This window comes from Rutidosis leptorrhynchoides, chromosome 9, assembly GCF_046630445.1.
Source record: "Rutidosis leptorrhynchoides isolate AG116_Rl617_1_P2 chromosome 9, CSIRO_AGI_Rlap_v1, whole genome shotgun sequence".
NCBI classification, from domain to species: Eukaryota; Viridiplantae; Streptophyta; class Magnoliopsida; order Asterales; family Asteraceae; genus Rutidosis; species Rutidosis leptorrhynchoides.
In genome coordinates this window covers 200,650,203-200,672,065 of record NC_092341.1, presented here as the reverse complement: position 1 = coordinate 200,672,065, position 21,863 = coordinate 200,650,203, and the positions used below count along the sequence as shown (strand labels likewise).

The 21,863-nt window shown below is 33.7% G+C and overlaps 1 protein-coding gene across 1 annotated transcript; it reads left to right on the top strand.

Annotated features, from left to right (window-relative positions):
- The first annotated feature begins 1,894 nt into the window (after positions 1-1,894).
- LOC139868490 (uncharacterized) lies at positions 1,895-2,572 on the top strand. The gene is made up of 2 exons (XM_071856825.1): positions 1,895-2,188; positions 2,306-2,572. The coding sequence occupies exons 1-2, from the start codon at positions 1,895-1,897 to the stop codon at positions 2,570-2,572; spliced, it is 561 nt and encodes a 186-aa protein (XP_071712926.1).
- Positions 2,573-21,863: the final 19,291 nt, after the last annotated feature.

The window sequence follows — 21,863 nt, the reverse complement described above, 5'->3', positions numbered from 1 at the left end:
TACAAATAATTTTTACAGAGTATAATAGACTTATAATAATTAATAAAGTCGAAATTTTAATTTATATATTAATTTAGTAATTAATCGTATTCGAAACTATTAATAAACAATTTATTCCTATAAAATTGCATAAAATATTTTATTAATAGTAATATTCCATAAAAATTATTTTTATATCATATTAGAGTTAAAATAAATTTTATATGATTTATATATATATAGAAATATTTTATTTGAATTAAAACTATTCGATTTACATGTATATTATGATTAAATCAATTTTAATTATTAAAATTTCTCATAAACATAAAATATCACTTATAAAATACCTAATATTGTTCTAATATATTTCTAATGAGTTATATGAAATTCAAAATATTAATTATAATTATTTACAAATTATATGCTTAATAAACACAAATTCAATATATGTAATACATATATAATATAATTATTAATCAAAAATTATTACTTTAAATTAAAGATTAGTAAAACAATAATATAAAACCTAATTAAATACTTATATAATTATATATCTAATTTCTTATCTACTTAAACTCATAACACTTTTAATATAACATTAATCTTAAAACTTAATTAATAATAATAATACATTATTAATAATAACTTATATATTGAAACTATCAAAATATATTTATTGTATAAGTAAAATATTCTAAGTGTTGTATTCCGATATACACATAACAAGTGAAAATGATGATCAAAAGATAACATGTAACTTATACGAACTTCACCGCTACTTACGGTCGTAAAGGGATGATGTCTAGGTTGCCCTTATGGGATAAGCATGTGGATCTCGAATGTCATGACTTAGTTTCTGATCAAGAATCCTGGGCCCCGGTTACATCTGGTCATTCCGTTGGCTTACTTAATAGCACCGAAGCTTCGATATCAGTTGTACAATATCTTAACGAGAAGTATTATAACCCGAACTTATAAACTTTTCATAAGTTGAAACCCAAAATGTGAACAAATGAAGATTATTAATCTTTGTTTTGCGGATGATCTTTTTCTTTTTGCAGCTGCAGACAGGAGCTCGGTTGAGGTGATTCGGGATGCTCTTGAGGAGTTCAAATCATGTTCAGGGTTAACTCCAAGTCTATCAAAGAGCACTGCTTTCTTCGCTAATGTTTCTCATCATTTAAAAGAAACAATTCTGTCTATATTACTATTTGAAGAAGGACAACTTCCTGTGAGATACCTGGGTATTCCTCTTGTTTTTTTTCGCCTTATATATCGGGATTGTAAAGTTCTTGTGGAGAAAGTTAAAAGGAAAGTTGAAGATTGGAAGAATAAGTTTCTCTCATTTGCTGGGAGAGTTCAACTTGTTATTTTAGTCCTATCTTCCATGCACGTTTATTGGGCGTCAGTGTTCATTTTTTCGAACGCAATCATTAAAGATATAGAAAATTTAATGCGGGGCTTCCTTTGGTGTCAAGGGGATATGAAAAGAGGGAAAGAAAAAGTTAAATGGGATGATTTGTGTCTTCCTAAGGATGAAGGTGGCCTTGGAATTAAAAGGCTAAAATATTGGAACATTGCTCTTATTTCCTCTCGTATATGGAGTATTCTTACCCATAAAGAATCCTTGTGGGTTAAATGGGTTCATGCTTATCATCTTAAGAACCATTCTTTGTGGGATGCTCCAATCAAACTGGATGCGAGCTGGAGTTGGAGGAAGCTCTTAAATTGTAGAGATATTGTTCATAAACATATAGTGTTTAAAATTGGATATGGATCGACTGTTCTAGCATGGTTTGACAAATGGTGCAATAATGGTCCTTTAGTCGATACCGTATCTTGGCTAGATATAAATGCTGCTACTTTTAGTAGATATGCTAGAGTAAAAGAGTTAATTCAAGGGAACTCTTAGATGTGGCCTGACTATTGGCCAGCAAAATATCCAATGCTTGGCATAATACAAATTCCTATTTTGTCAAATGAAAGAGACGAGCTGGAATGGCATGGTAGAGAAGGTTTAATTAAAATATTTTCAGTGTGCCATGTGTATGAGACCATTCGCCCGACTGGAAATATTGTTTATTGGTTTGAAGTGGTTTGGCACTCCAATTGCATTCCTAGACATGCTTTTATTCTTTGGCTTTTAATGAAACAAAAGTTAAAAACGCAAGATAAGCTCAAAGATTGGGAGATTCGTCCGGACCAGGTTCTTGTTTGTCCTTTATGTATAGAGTGCCAAGATTCTCATAGTCATCTTTTCTTTAACTGCTGCTACTCTCGAAGTGTGTGGGTTTTGGTTAATCAGCTTGCGCCTGGGTTGTAGAATCATGACTGGTCTATAGTGGCCACATATATTGTTGGTTTAGTTGCGAAGAAAAGTGGAGCTGTGCTAGTGGCTAAATTATTATTTGCTGCTGCGGTTTATTTCATTTGGCAAGAAAAGAATTTCAGATTGTTCAATCATAAAAGACGTTCCGCGAAGGAGTTGTTTGGTGTGATCTACTATTCTGTTAGGTTAAAGCTCTTATCGGTTCATTTTAAGGAGTCTCACCAGATTCAACAGCTTCGGATTGCCTGGCAGCTAGAGTGATAGTGTAGGCATCTATTGTTTGTTTTTTGCTTATTTTGGTTGCCTTTGTTTGGGCTTGGTTGTTTGCTTGGCTTTAGTTCTTTTCCTTCTAAAGCAGCTGTTCTTCACTGTTTTGTAAATTATTCTTTTATTATATTTAATAAAAGTTCATCGGGGTAACCCTTTACCCAAAAAAAGTTGAAACCTTCCTATTTTGGACTGTCACTATTAATATAATTCATTATATTAATAAACATACTCTTTGTCTGTTAGATATTTACTAACCGAACGTTATACCTCTAGGTTGATATCCCGGTCACTTACTTGCTTTACTTTCCTTTCTTGCGTGTAATACTTCAACTGCTATTTAAGGTGATTTTCATAGCCCTACTTTTACTGTTTACTTAACTGTTTATAACTTTTGGGGTGAGACACATGCTTGCTTTATAACTGTTTTACAATTAGACACAAGTACTCAACTGTTATTATGCTGTCATGCTTTGCCATGCTAAATCCTCACTGTAATATCGTTAATTGCTACTTTGAAACGCAAACTTAATTATTGTGAGTAGGTCTATTGAGAGTAACGTCTCTAACCATTTGACATTTGGTCTTTGGTTACATAATAATGATTCAACGACACTGACAGTACAAGGTGTCAATGGGTAACTTTTGTTTAATCGCGATATTACAAACTGCAGCAATACTTTTAGATTGATATTTTTATATCAATCGACTTTAAACTAAATCGTGTGGTCTAATTTTTTGGATATTATTTAAAACTATGAACTTCACTCAACCTTTTTGGTTGACACTTTAAGCATGTTTTGTCTCAGGTGACAATTAAGATGATTGTTATGACGGCTACTTAATGATCTGAATGCTGCTACATGGAGTCTTCATTTCATTACATTTACTTTGCATTTTAAAACTATTGCTATTTCATTTTGGAATTGATGTAAACACTCTTAATGCTTCCGCTGTTTATTAATAAAGGTTTTATTTAAAACGTCTCATATAGAGTCGTTCTCGTTTATACAACTGTGTTATGATATGAATGGTTACAAATACCCCTGGCCCTATATGGGGGTGTGACATGAAGAGAGAAAAAAAGAAAGAAGAAAAATGAGAGAAGGAGAAGAAAAGAGGAAAGGTTTTGGGCCCGTGAGGCTCACGGGCTTATTTCCCCGACCCGACTCGTGATTTTTTATACATTTTTTCAAATTTAAATTTTATACCTAATTTAATAAAAGATTTATAAAATTTTGCTTCAGATTTTAATCCGGTTATTTTTACTAATTAAACTAAACATTAAAAAGAAAAAGACAAATGGATGGGATAAATTTTTTATTTTATTAATAACACAAATTACAAAGGTTCCACAACTATAAGTTCCAGAAATGACGCGGAAACAAAGATAAATTTAAAGCTTTCTTGACCATACAGAGTAAATCAGCGGAGTGTACTGAAAATATTTCAAAATCACTTAGCATTTTACGCTCACGTAACGACTGAGCCTCCATTTTGGATCGTGAAGAGGGTCGAATCCTAATTCATTTGAGTAAAACTTATCCAAAAGTAATGAAATCTCTAAGTCGGATGAAGTTATCCTGCTTCTTGGACTACAAGGATCAAGAATTAATTCTTGATGAGATTCATCAGGGTTTAGATTCGTTTTGGTTTTATAATTATAAAGAAAAACTTCTCCGGTTTCTGAAGTCGTGGGAGAGCAGCTGCCTTTCGCACTTTCTTCGTAATCATTTAAGTTTGAACTGGAATCTACAGAAATTAATACCATAATTAATATTTTGTTTTTGTAATTTTAAAAGGGTTTACTATAATGGCGACTTTAAATCCTATACCGACAAACTCCCTGTTTGTTAAGCATATGTGTTCCTTATCAATTTATCTTTGAAACAACTGGCCAGGCCGATAACGAAGAAGCAGGATCCTTTTGGTTCCAATATAATTGGAGACTGTTCAAAAAATCCAACAACCAAGTCCGTGTATAACTGTCTTTCTTAGACACCACTCAAGAATCTTAGATATCTTGATAGAATCAACTATTACCTTAAGGGACAGAAAATTCGATCCCCAGTAACGGCGTAAAAACTTGTTACTACTTATGATATGGCCAAAAATGGGCAGTTTTATTTGTGTGGTGTCGTTAGGTCGCAATAAGTCAGCATTAACTACCAAAAGAGAGTAACGGTTTTATTATTTATGTTTAGCTGAGGTTTCCAAGCTATAACTCACCTACTTGTCTTCCTTTTAACGAGTAAGTAGTAAATATAACTCAGGTTCGTATTTTTGTATGTTTGCTCATTAACCTGGGACAAAAGTGCCTAAATAGTTAACCCTAGTTGACAGGTGGTGATAGATTAAGATTAACTACTAATACTGTAATATAACTATAAAGATAAAGATGGATAGGTATGAAGAATAGAATCCTGATGGGGAACTATCACAAAAGTTTAACTTCCTAGAATAAACACTAAATCTCAATCAACTGAATTATGAACCTAACTGATTTGTCACTAAGAGTTTAGGCTTTGAAGATTCTGGCTAAGACGGATATCCCTACTCCCAACGATAACCTTAGAGGGTTTAAACGACCTTATGGTTAGAATCCTAGGTACTTGAACAAAGTGGTATATCCTTAAAGGAAAGTCTCAGCTTTTCTTAATCCTAGTTGGTCTAACTACATCAATATTCCATCACTTAATACTAAGCTATGCCTTAACATTAACAGATGTGTAATCTTACATATTCTAAGGTACTGCTAATTGGATTAGAAGTCTCTCTTTTGTGATCACTTACTCAACCCCGGATCATCTTACAACATCTCAAGAACGTTGCTTCTAACGTGAATCATTCTTCTGAGCAAGCCAGTGTTCACTGAACTCTATATTGCCTACTCTAATCACAACCTAAATAGGCAGCTCTTCTTTGACAAATAAATGGTTATTCGTACGTAGGTACTATATCCCTATTGTGAAGTTAAGCACACATAACTACTTACCTTGTATCCTAGCGTTGATCAAGTACTAATACTAGGTTATAGCCACGTGAATAAGCGGAAAGGGTGATCCGTAAATTAAACTTCTAAACCGTCAAGGTTTCAGCATAACAATAGCATAAGTTTCAGATAAAGTATTCAACATTTGCAATGGATAGATAAGTATGCAAGATGAAAGCAACTTAAAATAACAAGATAACTTTATTAAATTAAGGAAAGCGTTCACCATTTACAGACGAGATCTGGACCATTACAAGTGCTGACATCCCTAGACCGCTCCTAGTACAATCTTTGGTGTTCGCCACCGGGTACTTAATTTCCCGCTCGGAGGTGAGAAGGCCTTGAAATCTCTAGTGAGAGAAAGTGTATTGTAGTGACAGAGTGAGGAGAGGTGTGTTGAAAATAGTTGAAAACAAGCCTTTAAATAGAAGAGAAAAATACCTGCAAATGGCTGGCAGGCCGTTTGGCAAGCTGTTTGCACATGCCGTTTGACCAGGTGGCCTGTTTGTTGTGCTCGTTTGCCTTGACCGTGTGGCAGGCCATTTGATATTGAGGCAATCCGTTTGGCAGCCTGTTTGGCAGGCCGTTTGGCTTGCTGATTTGCTGGATCGTAACTTGATTTCTTGTCTTTCACCGTTTTCGCTCTAGAATCTTCGTCTTAGCTCCAATTCTCTTGATTCTTTTTGCATCGTCTTCGTAATTACTTTATCTACAAATTTAATCGAAAAAAATTATTTTTCTGACAAAGTATTGAACTTTATTGATTTAGGACTCAATGTCGAGGCTAAAAACATGACTATTTAGCCGATATCAATGATACGTACGGTTGAGATGTGACTCGTATGAGTCAATGGTCACTCGTGTGGTAAATTGTACGTATCAGGTGATTTATTTTTGGATGTTTGGTCCTATACCAAACGTACGAGTGAGTTGTTAACCACACGATTGAGTGTTCTCAAACGTGTGAGTGAGGGTGTTACTAGTACGGTTGGCAGACCAGTTTTAAGTGTTTAAATGTTTATCTATAGTGTTGTTGTCTTGTTGTTGATTTAATATCAAGACATGATTACTGACTGTGTTATGTCTATTCTCAGGTGGAAAAGAGAAAAGAGAAGACTCAGAAAGATTAGACCTCTGAGAATCTTCAGTTACCGGTAATCGGTGAGTGGGTCTATCTTCGGATAGAGTTTAAGTAGAAATTCATGCTACTGTAGTTTATTCTGATTACCCTGTGTAGTGTAGTGATTGCTATGCTAGTTGGATAATTGCATGCTATGTGATTAATATGCTGTATATGTGCACTGTGCTTGACACCAGCCGTTCCTATGGAGGTTGGAGGTTCGCAACTGTTACCAGGGAGGTTACAGTCTGTATGAGGTCAACCGTTCTGAGGGAGGTTGGGTCTCAATCTGCTGTTGGGTGACATATTCAGTAGAGAAGACTATCGGTAGATGCTAGCTTGATTAGCTAGGTGGTGTGCCCGTAGAAGGCGTCGATCCTCATAATGTCTTTGGTTGTATGCTTGTTGGTAATAAGCATGTTAGATGTTTGTTGTATGATGGATTGCTTAAGCTTAATCTGTAGATAGATTCCATTCACTTAGCGTTGCGCTAATCCCCACATTCCTCCTCATGCAGGTTTAGCTACTGCTGATGGGATCGGATTATGATGTAGAAGACATGTTTGACTAGTAACTCTGATGTGGAAAAATGTAACCGTGTTTGTAATAACGTAACACCGTTTGTGAAAGCTAAACTTAATTAAGTGGCTTTTGTACTGATGTAATTAATTTTGTGATTTATTAAGCAAGAGTTCTGCTTTGTTTAAAAAAAAAAATCGGTGTTACACATGTTTCCCAAGTTCATACCCCTTTATGCTCTTACATCATTTTCCACCATCTTTGCCATCATAAAAGCCTAAGATAAAGTCAGCACTGACTTCACAAAGGTTATGTACACGGGCAAGATCATGTTCACAATATGTTAGATTCTGGATTGTTCATTCGGCACCCATTGTTGTACATACCTTAACTTATCCATGTATTTCTCAATCACTTCATCAATAGACATCTGCAACACCATTCGCATTTCTAAGAACTCCATCTTAATTCTTTTCAAATCAAACACGTTACATTATTGTTCGCACACCTTCGCGTGAAACTGATCCCAAGTGATCATTCTAACCTGCTCAGGAGGAACACTGGCTATCACAGAATTCCACCACACCATAGCTCTGTCTTTCAATAACCTACTAGCACAAGTCACCTTTAATTCTGTCTCACATTGACATGGCTCATATGCCTTTTCAACCTCCCGTAGCCAATTGAGAGTCATGGTTGGGTCAGAACTTCCTGAGTAGGGAGACGATCCACAATCCATGAATTGTTTAAAGGTGCATCTTTTTGGTGGCTGAGATTGTTGTTGGAATTGATTTTGTTGAAATGGTTGCTGATATATGGGTGGCTGAACTTGATTCATCATCATTGGATTTGAATATTGGTAGTTAATCTGTGGTGGCATGAAGTACTGAGTAAATTGGTTCTGTAATGGATATTGGTACTGATTCTAGTTCGTTTGTGGTATGGTATGTGACTGAGCAGTGGCAAAACCCGACGGTGTATCCTCATTACCCGACTGTCTTGCTAATTTAAGCTCAGCAACTGATGTTAAAGCAGAGGGGTACGAAATAGTTATATTTTTATTGCGAAATACTATTAAATACGATACAATTTTACACAAGTTATTTATTTATTTATAGAGTGGATATACCTAAACCTTGCTACAATACTATAGGCAGTGTACCTAATCGTACAGTAGTGTAGTTTTTAGTAAGTCCGGTTCATCCACAGAGAACTAGCCAAGTTTAACGCTATATTTTAAAACTATATTTGAATATATATATATATATATATATATATATATATATATATATATATATATATATATATATATATATATATATATATATATATATATATATATATATATATATATATATATATATATATATATATATATATATATATATATTATAAAAAGGGGGTTTCACCGTTTAATGACCGATTTGTCGATTTTAAAACTTTAGTCACAATTAAAACCTAATGTAAAATATTAAATATACAAATAACTTAATTTAAAGCGTAAAGTAAATAACGATAATAAAAGTGTGATAATTTAAAGTGCGATAAATAAAATGACGATAAAAAATGCGATAAGATATAAAATAAAGGAATTATGCTTATTTAAACTTCCGTAATCATGATGTTTGACGTGTTGATTTTAATTTATTACCATGGGTTAATTGTCCTTTGTCCTGGATTATTCAATATATCCATACGGTTTTTGTCCATAACAGTCCATCAGTCATAAATATAAAGTGCGAGAGTCCTCGTCAAATTATCCTTATACCCGAAGTTAAATATTCCAACTAATTGGGGACTCGAACTGTAACAAGGTCTTAATACTTTGTTTAATGAATACACCAGGTTATCGACTGCGTGTAATCCAAGGTTTCAATACTTTGTTAACAATTACACCAATCACCCTTGAATGTGATCTACCCCTGTTTCAACGAGTCCATTGACTATTAATTCATTCCCGTGTCCGGTAAAATGAACAATTATTGGTATTTATAGATATCCCGCCCACCGTACCCGATTAAGCGTATGTGGTTATTTATAGATACGTCGAATTGTAACCTTTAATATTAAATTAACGAGATATCGTTTAGTTAATATAAAACCCATTAATAGCCCATAGTCTAATTTCTACAAGTGTCGTTCTTTTATCCAAACCCCAATTATGGTACAAAGCCCAATTACACAATCTTAATATTTAGCCCAACATCACGATTACTTTGATTTAAATAAGCATAATAATAACTTAGCTACGAGACATTAATTTAAAAAGGTTGAACATAACTTACAATGATTAATAATAGCATAGCGTTACACGGACAGAATTTCGACTTACACACTTACAACATTCGCCACTATAACCTTATTATTATTAAACTTAAATTAAAATTAAAATTATAAAATATAAATATATTTTTACGTATATAGAAAAGAAAGGAAAGGGGTAATGAATCGATCAGAATGCGCGGCCTTTTATAGGCCCACATTTCACTGTTGAGCTCCGCGAGTGCGGAGGTTTTCTTCATCAAAGCTCCGCGAGTGCGGAGGTCTGGAATCCAGCTCATAAATCAAATTTAAAATGTGGGCTGCGTATAATTATAATATATAATAATATATATAATTAATTATATATTATATTATATTCTTGTGTATAGTTGACTTGTAATTTTTGGTCCGTTGCGTCGCACGCTGAAAGTTGGTTCATGTCTCGGTTTCGAATTTTCGAACGCCTTTTCGTACAATTTAATACCTTGTACTTTGTATTTCACGGCTTTTGCTCTTGTAATTTTTAGAAGTTTCTCATCAATAATTTGAACCACTTGGATTGTACTTTGTACTTTTTAGCTTTTTGGTCATTTGCGTCTTCAATTCGTCGAATCTGTCTTTTGTCTTCACCTTTTATTATTTAAACGAATATAACTTGTAAATAGAACAACTGCAACTAAAAGCTTGTCTTTCTTGAAGGATATTGCTATGAAATATATGTTCATTTTTATCATTATCAAATATTCCCACACTTGAGCGTTGCTTGTCCTCAAGCAATATAGTCTTGAAATAATAATACTAGAATCACTTCTTTATTCTTCACACTTTGTACATCAGTGATTTCGATACAGCGGTATGAACAATGGTAGTAACATTGTGGTTTACAGTCCCACATGACTATGAAAATTTAGATCCTTTAGGAAATTGGATCTTTATGAAAACATTTGTTCTTTTGAAAATTCAATCTAGCTTTTTACCCTAGATAAGTTTTCCGGAATAACCCTTTACCAGTGTTTGCAAAATGTTTTTGTGGGTTTCAGATTTAAAAATTTTAGCTCAAAACTTATGGTTTTGTGTCACCCACTTGCTAACCTTGTATTGGGAAAGCAACACGTCCAGTTTACTTGCTCCATATATTACCTTTCGGTAAACTAGCGTCCGATTGTAAAGGAAAGCATTGAACAAGCAACTGTTAAGGCAATGTCCCGTGACATGCTTTTGATTATGGTCTATAACGTGTCGGATGCAATTACTATCCTTTGTAGGAGCAATAGTAAAAATCACCCTATAGTTTTTCGGTCTGGCACAAGGTGCTGTCTTTGACCATGCTATGCAACCACCGTTCTTACGGTTGACACCCGATTTGGTTCAGGTGACCTAATGAATTCCTGTGAATTCTTAGGATTTTACGTTCAATGGTAATGAACGCATTAAAAATGAGTTTTCAAAAAACAAATCGGTTTGTAATTTGATCAAAATATTTTCTCGTTCAAGCTCGAGTTTAGATATCATTGAATTCTATGAGTTTGAATTCTCAATCTTTAAGGTCAATCTCAAGGATTGAGTAATATCAGTCTTAAAAGCTGATTTTTGATCTTTAAGGAGATTATCCTTTCTGGGGATCTGATTCAGTAGTCTTATAAGCTAATTTGCACGGTGCCCCCCCATTGTACAAGACAGATCCTCTCATGGTTAGGATAAGTCTGACCACTTGGCGAACCTGTTTGATGTTGAGGTCCGTGGATTTCTAGCTGATTTTCGAGAAAACTTTTCAAGGTTTTTTGTAGACTCTACAACTGGTCTGGACGACAACTTCCTGACCTAAATCAAGAAGCGCGTGTCTTTTTCTCGGAAGACTTTACTTCCTTTTAAATCAAGTGGCACATTTCTTTCAAATATATTATAAGAAATCAGGTAAAACTGATAAAATTGTCCAAAGCAAAAGTATCTTCAATTATTTGTACACAAATATGTGATATATGTTCTAAATAACTTGGTAAATTTTTCCCACACTTGGCTTTTATTTTCCTTTCTTTTCCTTTTTATTTTCCTATATTCCATTTTAAATGAATTCAAGCATTTTGGGTTGTTTCTCAATTTATGTCCTTTTCGATGTACCAATAATTTCGGTGTTAACACCTAGTTTTATCGTTCATAAATATGTATAAACATGATTTTGAGTTCATTTATTTGAAAATTTTGTTAAATTTTACTAGAATTGGGTAGTCAGTATATAAGACTAGGGATGTTCTTTATTATCAGAGAGCACTAGATTCTAATACAACTACTGCGTTACTAGTATTTTTAATAATAACCAAGTGTTTAAATTAAAATTTTAAAAATTCGAAAGAATTTAACCCCTTTTCACACTTAAGATCTTGCAATGCCCTCATTTGCGAGAAATCAGTAGCAATTTAAATTATTGAGGGTGATTAGCTTAGAAAAATGATTAAATTTTACCATAGTTTCCAAACATATTGTTGTTTGTGTTGAATGATAAATGGTGCACATCATTTGTTCATTCTGTCTGTTGTTACATCACACTTGTTTTTCGTTTTGTCGTCAAAATTAATAGCTTTTGCTGAACTTAATGCCAGTCTTTGAAAATGCGTTATTTTACCCTGTTTTGTACATAAGATAAACTACAAACATACATAATATTATTATTATTATTATTATTATTATTTATAAAATCTTTATTTATTAAAACAATTTAAATGAATAATTTTTTTAAAAAATTTTGTTTCCTTTTACTTTAGGTAGTTTCGGTATGTTTACCTAGTCCGTCCCTCGACAAAATTTAAAATTTGTCGTTAAAGCGATTGTTTTAAAAGCAAATATTTTTGGGTTTTTTAATTTTTTTTGGTATACTTTAGATCAATAAAATTAAAAATAATGATAATAAAATTTCTTGTCCTGCACTTGGGTAAAGCAATTTCGGTTCAACGACCTAGTATTCAACTCACGACGAATTTTTAGAAATCATATTTTTAACTTAATGAAATAAAGTACATTTTTGTTTTTAAATTCACACCAAATTTAAAATGCATAAAATTAAAAATTGATATAAATATCATTAATATTTTTATACATTAATTTTACAAACATATATTGAAAATATTAATTTTTAAAATATTTAAAAACTTAAATATATTGATTTAAAAAGATTTACAATAATAATTCAATATTTATATATTAATTTTAAAAACAAGGTAAAAATAAAATTAAAAATTTTTTTGGTCTTTTATCCCACTTTAATCAATTAAATATTATCAAAAATATACGCCCCTCTTTTAGGTAAAGTAATTTCGGCTATATTACCTAGTTTTACTCCTAATGAATTTCTGAAATATTTTGGATTGATTGATTAAATATATTTATACCTTAAGAATAAACGGTAAATTTCACAGTGATGTAATAAATTTTTTGTATGATATCAATAATTTTTGTTTCGCATACCTAATTTTATTGAATACCAATTTAATACTTTATAGCGAACTATTTAGCTTTTATTATCAAAAGGTTAAAATCAATAAATAAAAACAAAAATAAAAAGTGTACATACTTACCTATGAGAAAGAATTCTCAGAGACCTGCTTTAGCCGACTCATAAGAGAGTCGTGTGATTTGGTTTTCCATAGCTACATAACCGTAACCTCGATTCTTTAATAACTTTTCTTCTAAACATATGAACGGTCCTTCTCTGCATAGAGTAACAAATTCGGTATTTGAATATGTTTGATTGTTTGAACATTTACCTTCGTGTGACCATTTTCCGCATTTATGACATCTTTCAAGGTGTCGTGCTCTTCTTTTTGTCGCGAATTTTGATTTTCCTTTACCAAAATGTGTCTTATGATGATCTTTCCTGAGTTCTTTCCTTACTTCGTCCATTTTTCCTCTTATGAATGATACCAGTTCACTCGAAAAGATGTTATTATTACGTTTAGTAATCATAGCGTGTTGTAGTAGACCATGGTTCAGATCAAAAGAATTCTTCATCTCGTAAAACCTAAAAGAAATAAAAATTCATAATGGAGGGAGAAGACTAGTTCTTTAGGGTCTGCTAGGGAAAGACCATTCGGATTCCATTCTCGGAAACTACACGAAAACAGAATATCTAACTCTAATAGAAATATATATTATCCTTAAAAAGACTTGATTCTCCCCACACTTAGTTAGCTGTGATGTCGAAATTGTTATTAACTTCATTGTCAACTTCCATCGGACCATGTATGTAATGTTTAACTCTGTGACCATTAACCTTAAATTCAATCCCATTTGAATCTATTAACTCTATTATTCCATATGGGAAAACTCTTTTGACTATGAATGGTCCAGACCATCTTGATTTCAATTTTCCAGGAAATAGCTTGAATCGTGAATTGAAAAGAAGAACTCTGTCTCCTTCCTTAAATTCTTTTTAACTTCTGATTCTTTTATTATGCCATTTCTTCATTCTTTCCTTATAGATTAACGAATTTTCATATACTTCATATCTTAATTCTTCTAATTCGTTTAGTTGACTTAACCATAGACGTCCGGCTTCATGTAAATCAAGATTACATGTCTTCAAAGCCCAAAATGCTTTGTGCTCAATTTCTACTGGAAGGTGACATGCTTTTCCGTAAACGAGCTTAAAAGGTGTGGTATCAATTGGAGTTTTGTAGGCTGTTCTAAAAGCCCAAAGTGCATCCTCCAATTTCATGGACCATTTCTTCGGATTTGATCCTACAGTTTTCTCTAGAATACGTTTTAAAGCTCAGTTGGTATTTTCAACTTGTCCACTTGTTTGTGGATGATAAGCGGTTGAGATTTTATGAGTTACTCCATATCTTTTGAGAACTTTCTCAAGTTGATTGTTACAAAAATGAGTACCCCAATCACTTATTAAACCTTTCGGTGTTCCGAACCTAGCAAAAAGACATTTTAAGAAGTTGACTACAACTCGTGAATCGTTAGTCGGGAGAGCTTATGCTTCCGCCCATTTAGATACATAATCAATAGCAACGAGAATGTAGAGATTATTATGAGATTTTGGAAATGGACCCATAAAGTCAATACCCCAAACGTCAAATACTTCACATACTTGAATGACATTTTGTGGCATTTCATCACGTTGACTTATTTTTCCGACCCTTTGACATGCATCACAGGATTTGCAAAGAAGGTGTGTGAAATGTCCCGTTCTTATTGATTAAAAACGTTCCATATTAATTGATTTCGTTGCGAGGTTTTGACCTCTATATGAGACGTTTTTCAAAGACTGCATTCATTTTAAAACAAACCATAACCTTTATTTCATCAATAAACGTTTAAAAATCTTTACGTAGATTATCAAATAATGATAATCTAAAATATCCTGTTTACACACGACCATTACATAATGGTTTACAATACAAATATGTTACAACAAAATAAGTTTCTTGAATGCAGTTTTTACACAATATCATACAAGCATGGACTCCAAATCTCGTCCTTATTTAAGTATGCGACAGCGGAAGCTCTTAATAATCACCTGAGAATAAACATGCTTAAAACGTCAACAAAAATGTTGGTGAGTTATAGGTTTAACCTATATATATCAAATCATAATAATAGACCACAAGATTTCATATTTCAATACACATCCCATACATAGAGATAAAAATCATTCATATGGTGAACACCTGGTAACCGACATTAACAAGATGCATATATAAGAATATCCCTATCATTCCGGGACACCCTTCGGATATGATATAAATTTCGAAGTACTAAAGCATCCGGTACTTTGGATGGGGTTTGTTAGGCCCAATAGATCTATCTTTAGGATTCGCGTCAATTAGGGTGTCTGTTCCCTAATTCTTAGATTACCAGACTTGATAAAAAGGGGCATAATCGATTTCGATAATTCAACCATAGAATGTAGTTTCACGTACTTGTGTCTATTTTGTAAATCATTTATAAAACCTGCATGTATTCTCATCCCAAAAATATTAGATTTTAAAAGTGGGACTATAACTCACTTTCACAGATTTTTACTTCGTCGGGAAGTAAGACTTGGCCACTGGTTGATTCACGAACCTATAACAATATATACATATATATCAAAGTATGTTCAAAATATATTTACAACACTTTTAATATATTTTGATGTTTTAAGTTTATTAAGTCAGCTGTCCTCGTTAGTAACCTACAACTAGTTGTCCACAGTTAGATGTACAGAAATAAATCGATAAATATTATCTTGAATCAATCCACGACCCAGTGTATACGTATCTCAGTATTGATCACAACTCAAACTATATATATTTTGGAATCAACCTCAACCCTGTATAGCTAACTCCAACATTCACATATAGAGTGTCTATGGTTGTTCCGAAATATATATAGATGTGTCAACATGATAGGTCAAAATATTGTATACGTGTCTATGGTATCTCAAGATTACATAATATACAATACAAGTTGATTAAGTTATGGTTGGAATAGATTTGTTACCAATTTTCACGTAGCTAAAATGAGAAAAATTATCCAATCTTGTTTTACCCATAACTTCTTCATTTTAAATCCATTTTGAGTGAATCAATCTGCTATGGTTTCATATTGAACTCTATTTTATGAATCTAAACAGAAAAAGTATAGGTTTATAGTCGGGAAAATAAGTTACAAGATGTTTTTGTAAAGGTAGTCATTTCAGTCGAAAGAACGACGTCTAGATGACCATTTTAGAAAACATACTTCAACTTTGAGTTTAACCATAATTTTTGGATATAATTTCATGTTCATAATAAAAATCATTTTCTCAGAATAACAACTTTTAAATCAAAGTTTATCATAGTTTTTAATTAACTAACTCAAAACAGCCCGCGGTGTTACTACGACGGCGTAAATCCGGTTTTACGGTGTTTTTCGTGTTTCCAGGTTTTAAATCATTAAGTTAGCATATCATATAGATATAGAACATGTGTTTAGTTGATTTCAAAAGTCAAGTTAGAAGGATTAACTTTTGTTTGCGAACAAGTTTAGAATTAACTGAACTATGTTCTAGTGATTACAAGTTTAAACCTTCGATTAAGATAGCTTTATATGTATGAATTGAATGATGTTATGAACATCATTACTACCTTAAGTTCCTTGGATAAACCTACTGGAAACGAGAAAAATGGATCTAGCTTCAACGGATCCTTAGATGGCTCGAAGTTCTTGAAGCAGAATCATGACACGAAAACAAGTTCAAGTAAGATCATCACTTGAAATAAGATTGTTATAGTAATAGAAATTGAACCAAAGTTTGAATATGATTATTACCTTGTATTAGAATGATAACCTACTGTAAGAAATAAAGATTTCTTGAGGTTGGATGATCACCTTACAAGATTGGAAGTGAGCTAGCAAACTTGAAAGTATTCTTGATTTTATGTAACTAGAACTTGTAGAATTTATGAAGAACACTTAGAACTTGAAGATAGAACTTGAGAGAGATCAATTAGATGAAGAAAATTGAAGAATGAAAGTGTTTGTAGGTGTTTTTGGTCGTTGGTGTATGGATTAGATATAAAGGATATGTAATTTTGTTTTCATGTAAATAAGCCATGAATGATTACTCATATTTTTGTAATTTTATGAGATATTTCATGCTAGTTGCCAAATGATGATTCCCACATGTGTTAGGTGACTCACATGAGCTATAATAGCTGATCATTGGAGTGTATATACCAATAGTACATACATCTAAAAGCTGTGTATTGTACGAGTACAAATACGGGTGCATACGAGTAGAATTGTTGATGAAACTGAACGAGGATGTAATTGTAAGCATTTTTGTTAAGTAGAAGTATTTTTATAAGTGTATGGAAGTCTTTCAAAAGTGTATAAATACATATTAAAACACTACATGTATATACATTTTACCTGAGTCGTTAAGTCATTGTTAGTCGTTACATGTAAGTGTTGTTTTGAAACCTTTAGGTTAACGATCTTGTTAAATGTTGTTAACCCAATGTTTATAATATCAAATGAGATTTTAAATTATTATATTATCATGATATTATCATGTATTAATATCTCTTAATATGATATATATACATTAAATGTCTTTACAACGATAATCGTTACATATATGTCTCGTTTAAAAATCATTAAGTTAGTAGTCTTGTTTTTACATATGTAGTTCATTGTTAATATACTTAATGATATGTTTACTTATCATAGTATCATGTTAACTATATATATATCCATATATATGTCATCATATAGTTTTTACAAGTTTTAACGTTCGTGAATCACCGGTCAACTTGGGTGGTCAATTGTCTATATGAAACATATTTCAATTAATCAAGTATTAACAAGTTTGATTGCTTAACATGTTGGAAACATTTAATCATGTAAATATCAATCTCAATTAATATATATAAACATGGAAAAGTTCGGGTCACTACAGTACCTACCCGTTAAATAAATTTTGTCCCGAAATTTTAAGCTGTTGAAGGTGTTGACGAATCTTCTGGAAATAGATGTGGGTATTTCTTCTTCATCTAATCTTCACACTCCCAGGTAAACTCAGGTCCTCTACGAGCATTCCATCGAACCTTAACAATTGGTATCTTGTTTTGCTTAAGTCTTTTAACCTCGTGATCCATTATTTCGACGGGTTCTTCGATGAATTGAAGTTTTTCGTTGATTTGGATTTCATCTAACGGAATAGTGAGATCTTCTTTAGCAAAACATTTCTTCAAATTTGAGATGTGGAAAGTGTTATGTACAGCCGCGAGTTGTTGAGGTAACTCAAGTCGGTAAGCTACTGGTCCGACACGATCAATAATCTTGAATGGTCCAATATACCTTGGATTTAATTTCCCTCGTTTACCAAATCGAACAACGCCTTTCCAAGGTGCAACTTTAAGCATGACCATCTCTCCAATTTCAAATTCTATATCTTTTCTTTTAATGTCAACGTAGCTCTTTTGTCAACTTTGGGCGGTTTTCAACCGTTGTTGAATTTGGATGATCTTCTTGGTAGTTTCTTGTATTATCTCTGGACCCGTAATCTGTCTATCCCCCACTTCACTCCAACAAATCGGAGACCTGCACTTTCTACCATAAAGTGCTTCAAACGGTGCCATCTCAATGCTTGAATGGTAGCTGTTGTTGTAGGAAAATTCTGCTAACGGTAGATGTCGATCCCAACTGTTTCCGAAATCAATAACACATGCTCGTAGCATGTCTTCAAGCGTTTGTAATGTTCTTTCGCTCTACCCATCAGTTTGTGGATGATAGGCAGTACTCATGTCTAGACGAGTTCCTAATGCTTGCTGTAATGTCTGCCAGAATCTTGAAATAAATCTGCCATCCCTATCAGAGATAATAGAGATTGGTATTCCATGTCTGGAGAAGACTTCCTTCAAATACAGTCATGCTAACTTCTCTATCTTGTCATCTTCTCTTATTGGCAGGAAGTGTGCTGATTTGGTGAGACGATCAACTATTACCCAAATAGTATCAAAACCACTTGCAGTCCTTGGCAATTTAGTGATGAAATCCATGGTAATGTTTTCCCATTTCCATTCCGGGATTTCGGGTTGTTGAAGTAGACCTGATGGTTTCTGATGCTCAGCTTTGACCTTAGAACACGTCAAACATTCTCCTACATATTTAGCAACATCGGCTTTCATGCCCGGCCACCAAAAATGTTTCTTGAGATCCTTGTACATCTTCCCCGTTCTAGGATGTATTGAGTATCTGGTTTTATGAGCTTCTCTAAGTACCATTTCTCTCATATCTCCAAATTTTGGTACCCAAATCCTTTCAGCCCTATACAGGGTTCCATCTTCCCGAATATTAAGATGCTTCTCCGATCCTTAGGGTATTTCATCCTTTAAATTTCCCTCTTTTAAAACTCCTTGTTGCGCCTCCTTTATTTGAGTAGTAAGGTTATTATGAATCATTATATTCATAGATTTTATTCGAATGGGTTCTCTGTCCTTCCTGCTCAAGGCATCGGCTACCACATTTGCCTTCCCCGGGTGGTAACGAATCTCAAAGTCGTAATCATTCAATAATTCAATCCACCTACGCTGCCTCATATTCAGTTGTTTCTGATTAAATATGTGTTGAAGACTTTTGTGGTCAGTATATATAATACTTTTGACCCCATATAAGTAGTGCCTCCAAGTCTTTAATGCAAAAACAACCGCGCCTAATTCCAAATCATGCATCGTATAATTTTGTTCGTGAATCTTCAATTGTCTAGACGCATAAGCAATCACCTTCGTTCGTTGCATTAATACACAACCGAGACCTTGCTTTGATGCGTCACAATAAATCACAAAATCATCATTCCCTTCAGGCAATGGCAATATAGGTGCCGTAGTTAGCTTTTTCTTCAATAACTGAAACGCTTTCTCTTGTTCATCATTCCATTCAAATTTCTTCCCTTTATGTGTTAATGCAGTCAAGAGTTTTTCTATTCTGGAAAAGTCTTGGATGAACCTTCTGTAGTAACTAGCTAGTCCTAAAAACTGGCGTATGTGTTTCGGAGTTTTCGGGGTTTCCCACTTTTCAACAGTTTCTATCTTTGCCGGATCCACCTTAATACCTTCTTTGTTCACTATGTGATCGAGGAATTGAACTTCTTCCAACCAAAATGCACACTTTGAAAACTTAGCGTACAATTCTTCCTTCCTCAATACTTCTAACACCTTTCTCAAATGTTCACCGTGTTCTTGGTCATTTTTTGAGTAAATAAGTATGTCATCAATGAAAACAATGACAAACTTGTCAAGGTATGGTCCACACACTCGGTTTATAAGGTCCATGAACACAGCTGGTGCATTAGTTAAACCAAACGGCATGACCATAAACTCGTAATGACCGTAACGTGTTCTGAAAGCAGTCTTTGGAATATCATCTTCTTTCACCCGCATTTGATGATACCCGGAACGTAAGTCAATCTTTGAATAAACAGACGAGCCTTGTAGTTGATCAAATAAGTCGTCGTTCTCGGTAGTGGGTAGCGGTTCTTGATGGTAAGTTTGTTTAACTCTCGGTAGTCGATACACAACCTGAATGTACCATCTTTCTTCTTGACAAACAAAACAGGAGCTCCCCACGGTGATGTGCTTGGTCGAATGAAACCACGCTCTAAAAGTTCTTGTAATTGGCTTTGCAGTTCTTTCATCTCGCTGGGTGCGAGTCTGTAAGGAGCACGAGCTATTGGTGCAGCTCCTGGTACAAGATCTATTTGAAATTCAACGGATCGATGTGGGGGTAATCCCGGTAATTCTTTCGGAAATATATCTGTAAATTCTTTTGCAATGGGAACATCATTGATGCTCTTTTCTTCAGTTTGTACTTTCTCGACGTGTGTTAGAACAGCATAGCAAACTTTTCTTATTAGTTTTTGTGCCTTCAAATTACTAATAAGATGTAGCTTCGTGTTGCCCTTTTCTCCGTACACCATTAAGGGTTTTCCTTTTTCTCATATAATGCGAATTGCATTTTTGTAACAAACGATCTCTGCTTTCACTTCTTTCAACCAGTCCATACCGATTATCACATCAAAACTCCCTAACTCTACTGGTATCAAATCAATCTTAAATGTTTCGCTAACCAGTTTAATTTCTCGATTCCGACATATATTATCTGCTGAAATTAATTTACCATTTGCTAATTCGAGTAAAAATTTACTATTCAAAGGCGTCAATGGACAACTTAATTTAGCACAAAAATCTCTACTCATATAGCTTCTATCCGTACCCGAATCAAATAAAACGTAAGCAGATTTATTGTCAATAATAAATGTACCCGTAACAAGCTCCGGGTCTTCCTGTACCTCTGCCGCATTAATATTGAAAACTCTTCCGCGGTCTTGTCCATTCGTGTTCTCCTGGTTCGGGAAATTTCTAATAATGTGGCCCGGTTTTCCACATTTATAACAAACTACATTGGCATAACTTGCTCCGACACTACTTGCTCCGCCATTACTCGTTCCGACACCATTTATTCCTTTTGTTCTATTAACCCCTGGTCCGTAGACCTCACACTTCGCCGCGCTATGACCATTTCTTTTACACTTGTTGCAAAATTTGGTGCAGAACCCCGAGTGATACTTTTCACACCTTTGGCATAGCTGCTTCTGGTTGTTGTTGTTGTTGTTGCGGTTATTATTGTTGTTGGGATGATTGTTGTAGTTCCTGTTGTTGTTGTTGTTGTTGTTGTTGTTGTTGTTGGGCCGTTTGTTGTAGTTGCGATTGATGTTGCGATTGTTGGGATAATTGTTGCGTTTATTGTTGTAATTGCTGTTGTTGTTGTATTGGTGATTCTTATCACCGTTTTCCTCCCACTTTCTTTTGACTTGCTTCACATTGGCCTCTTCAGCAGTCTGTTCTTTAATTCTTTCTTCAATCTGG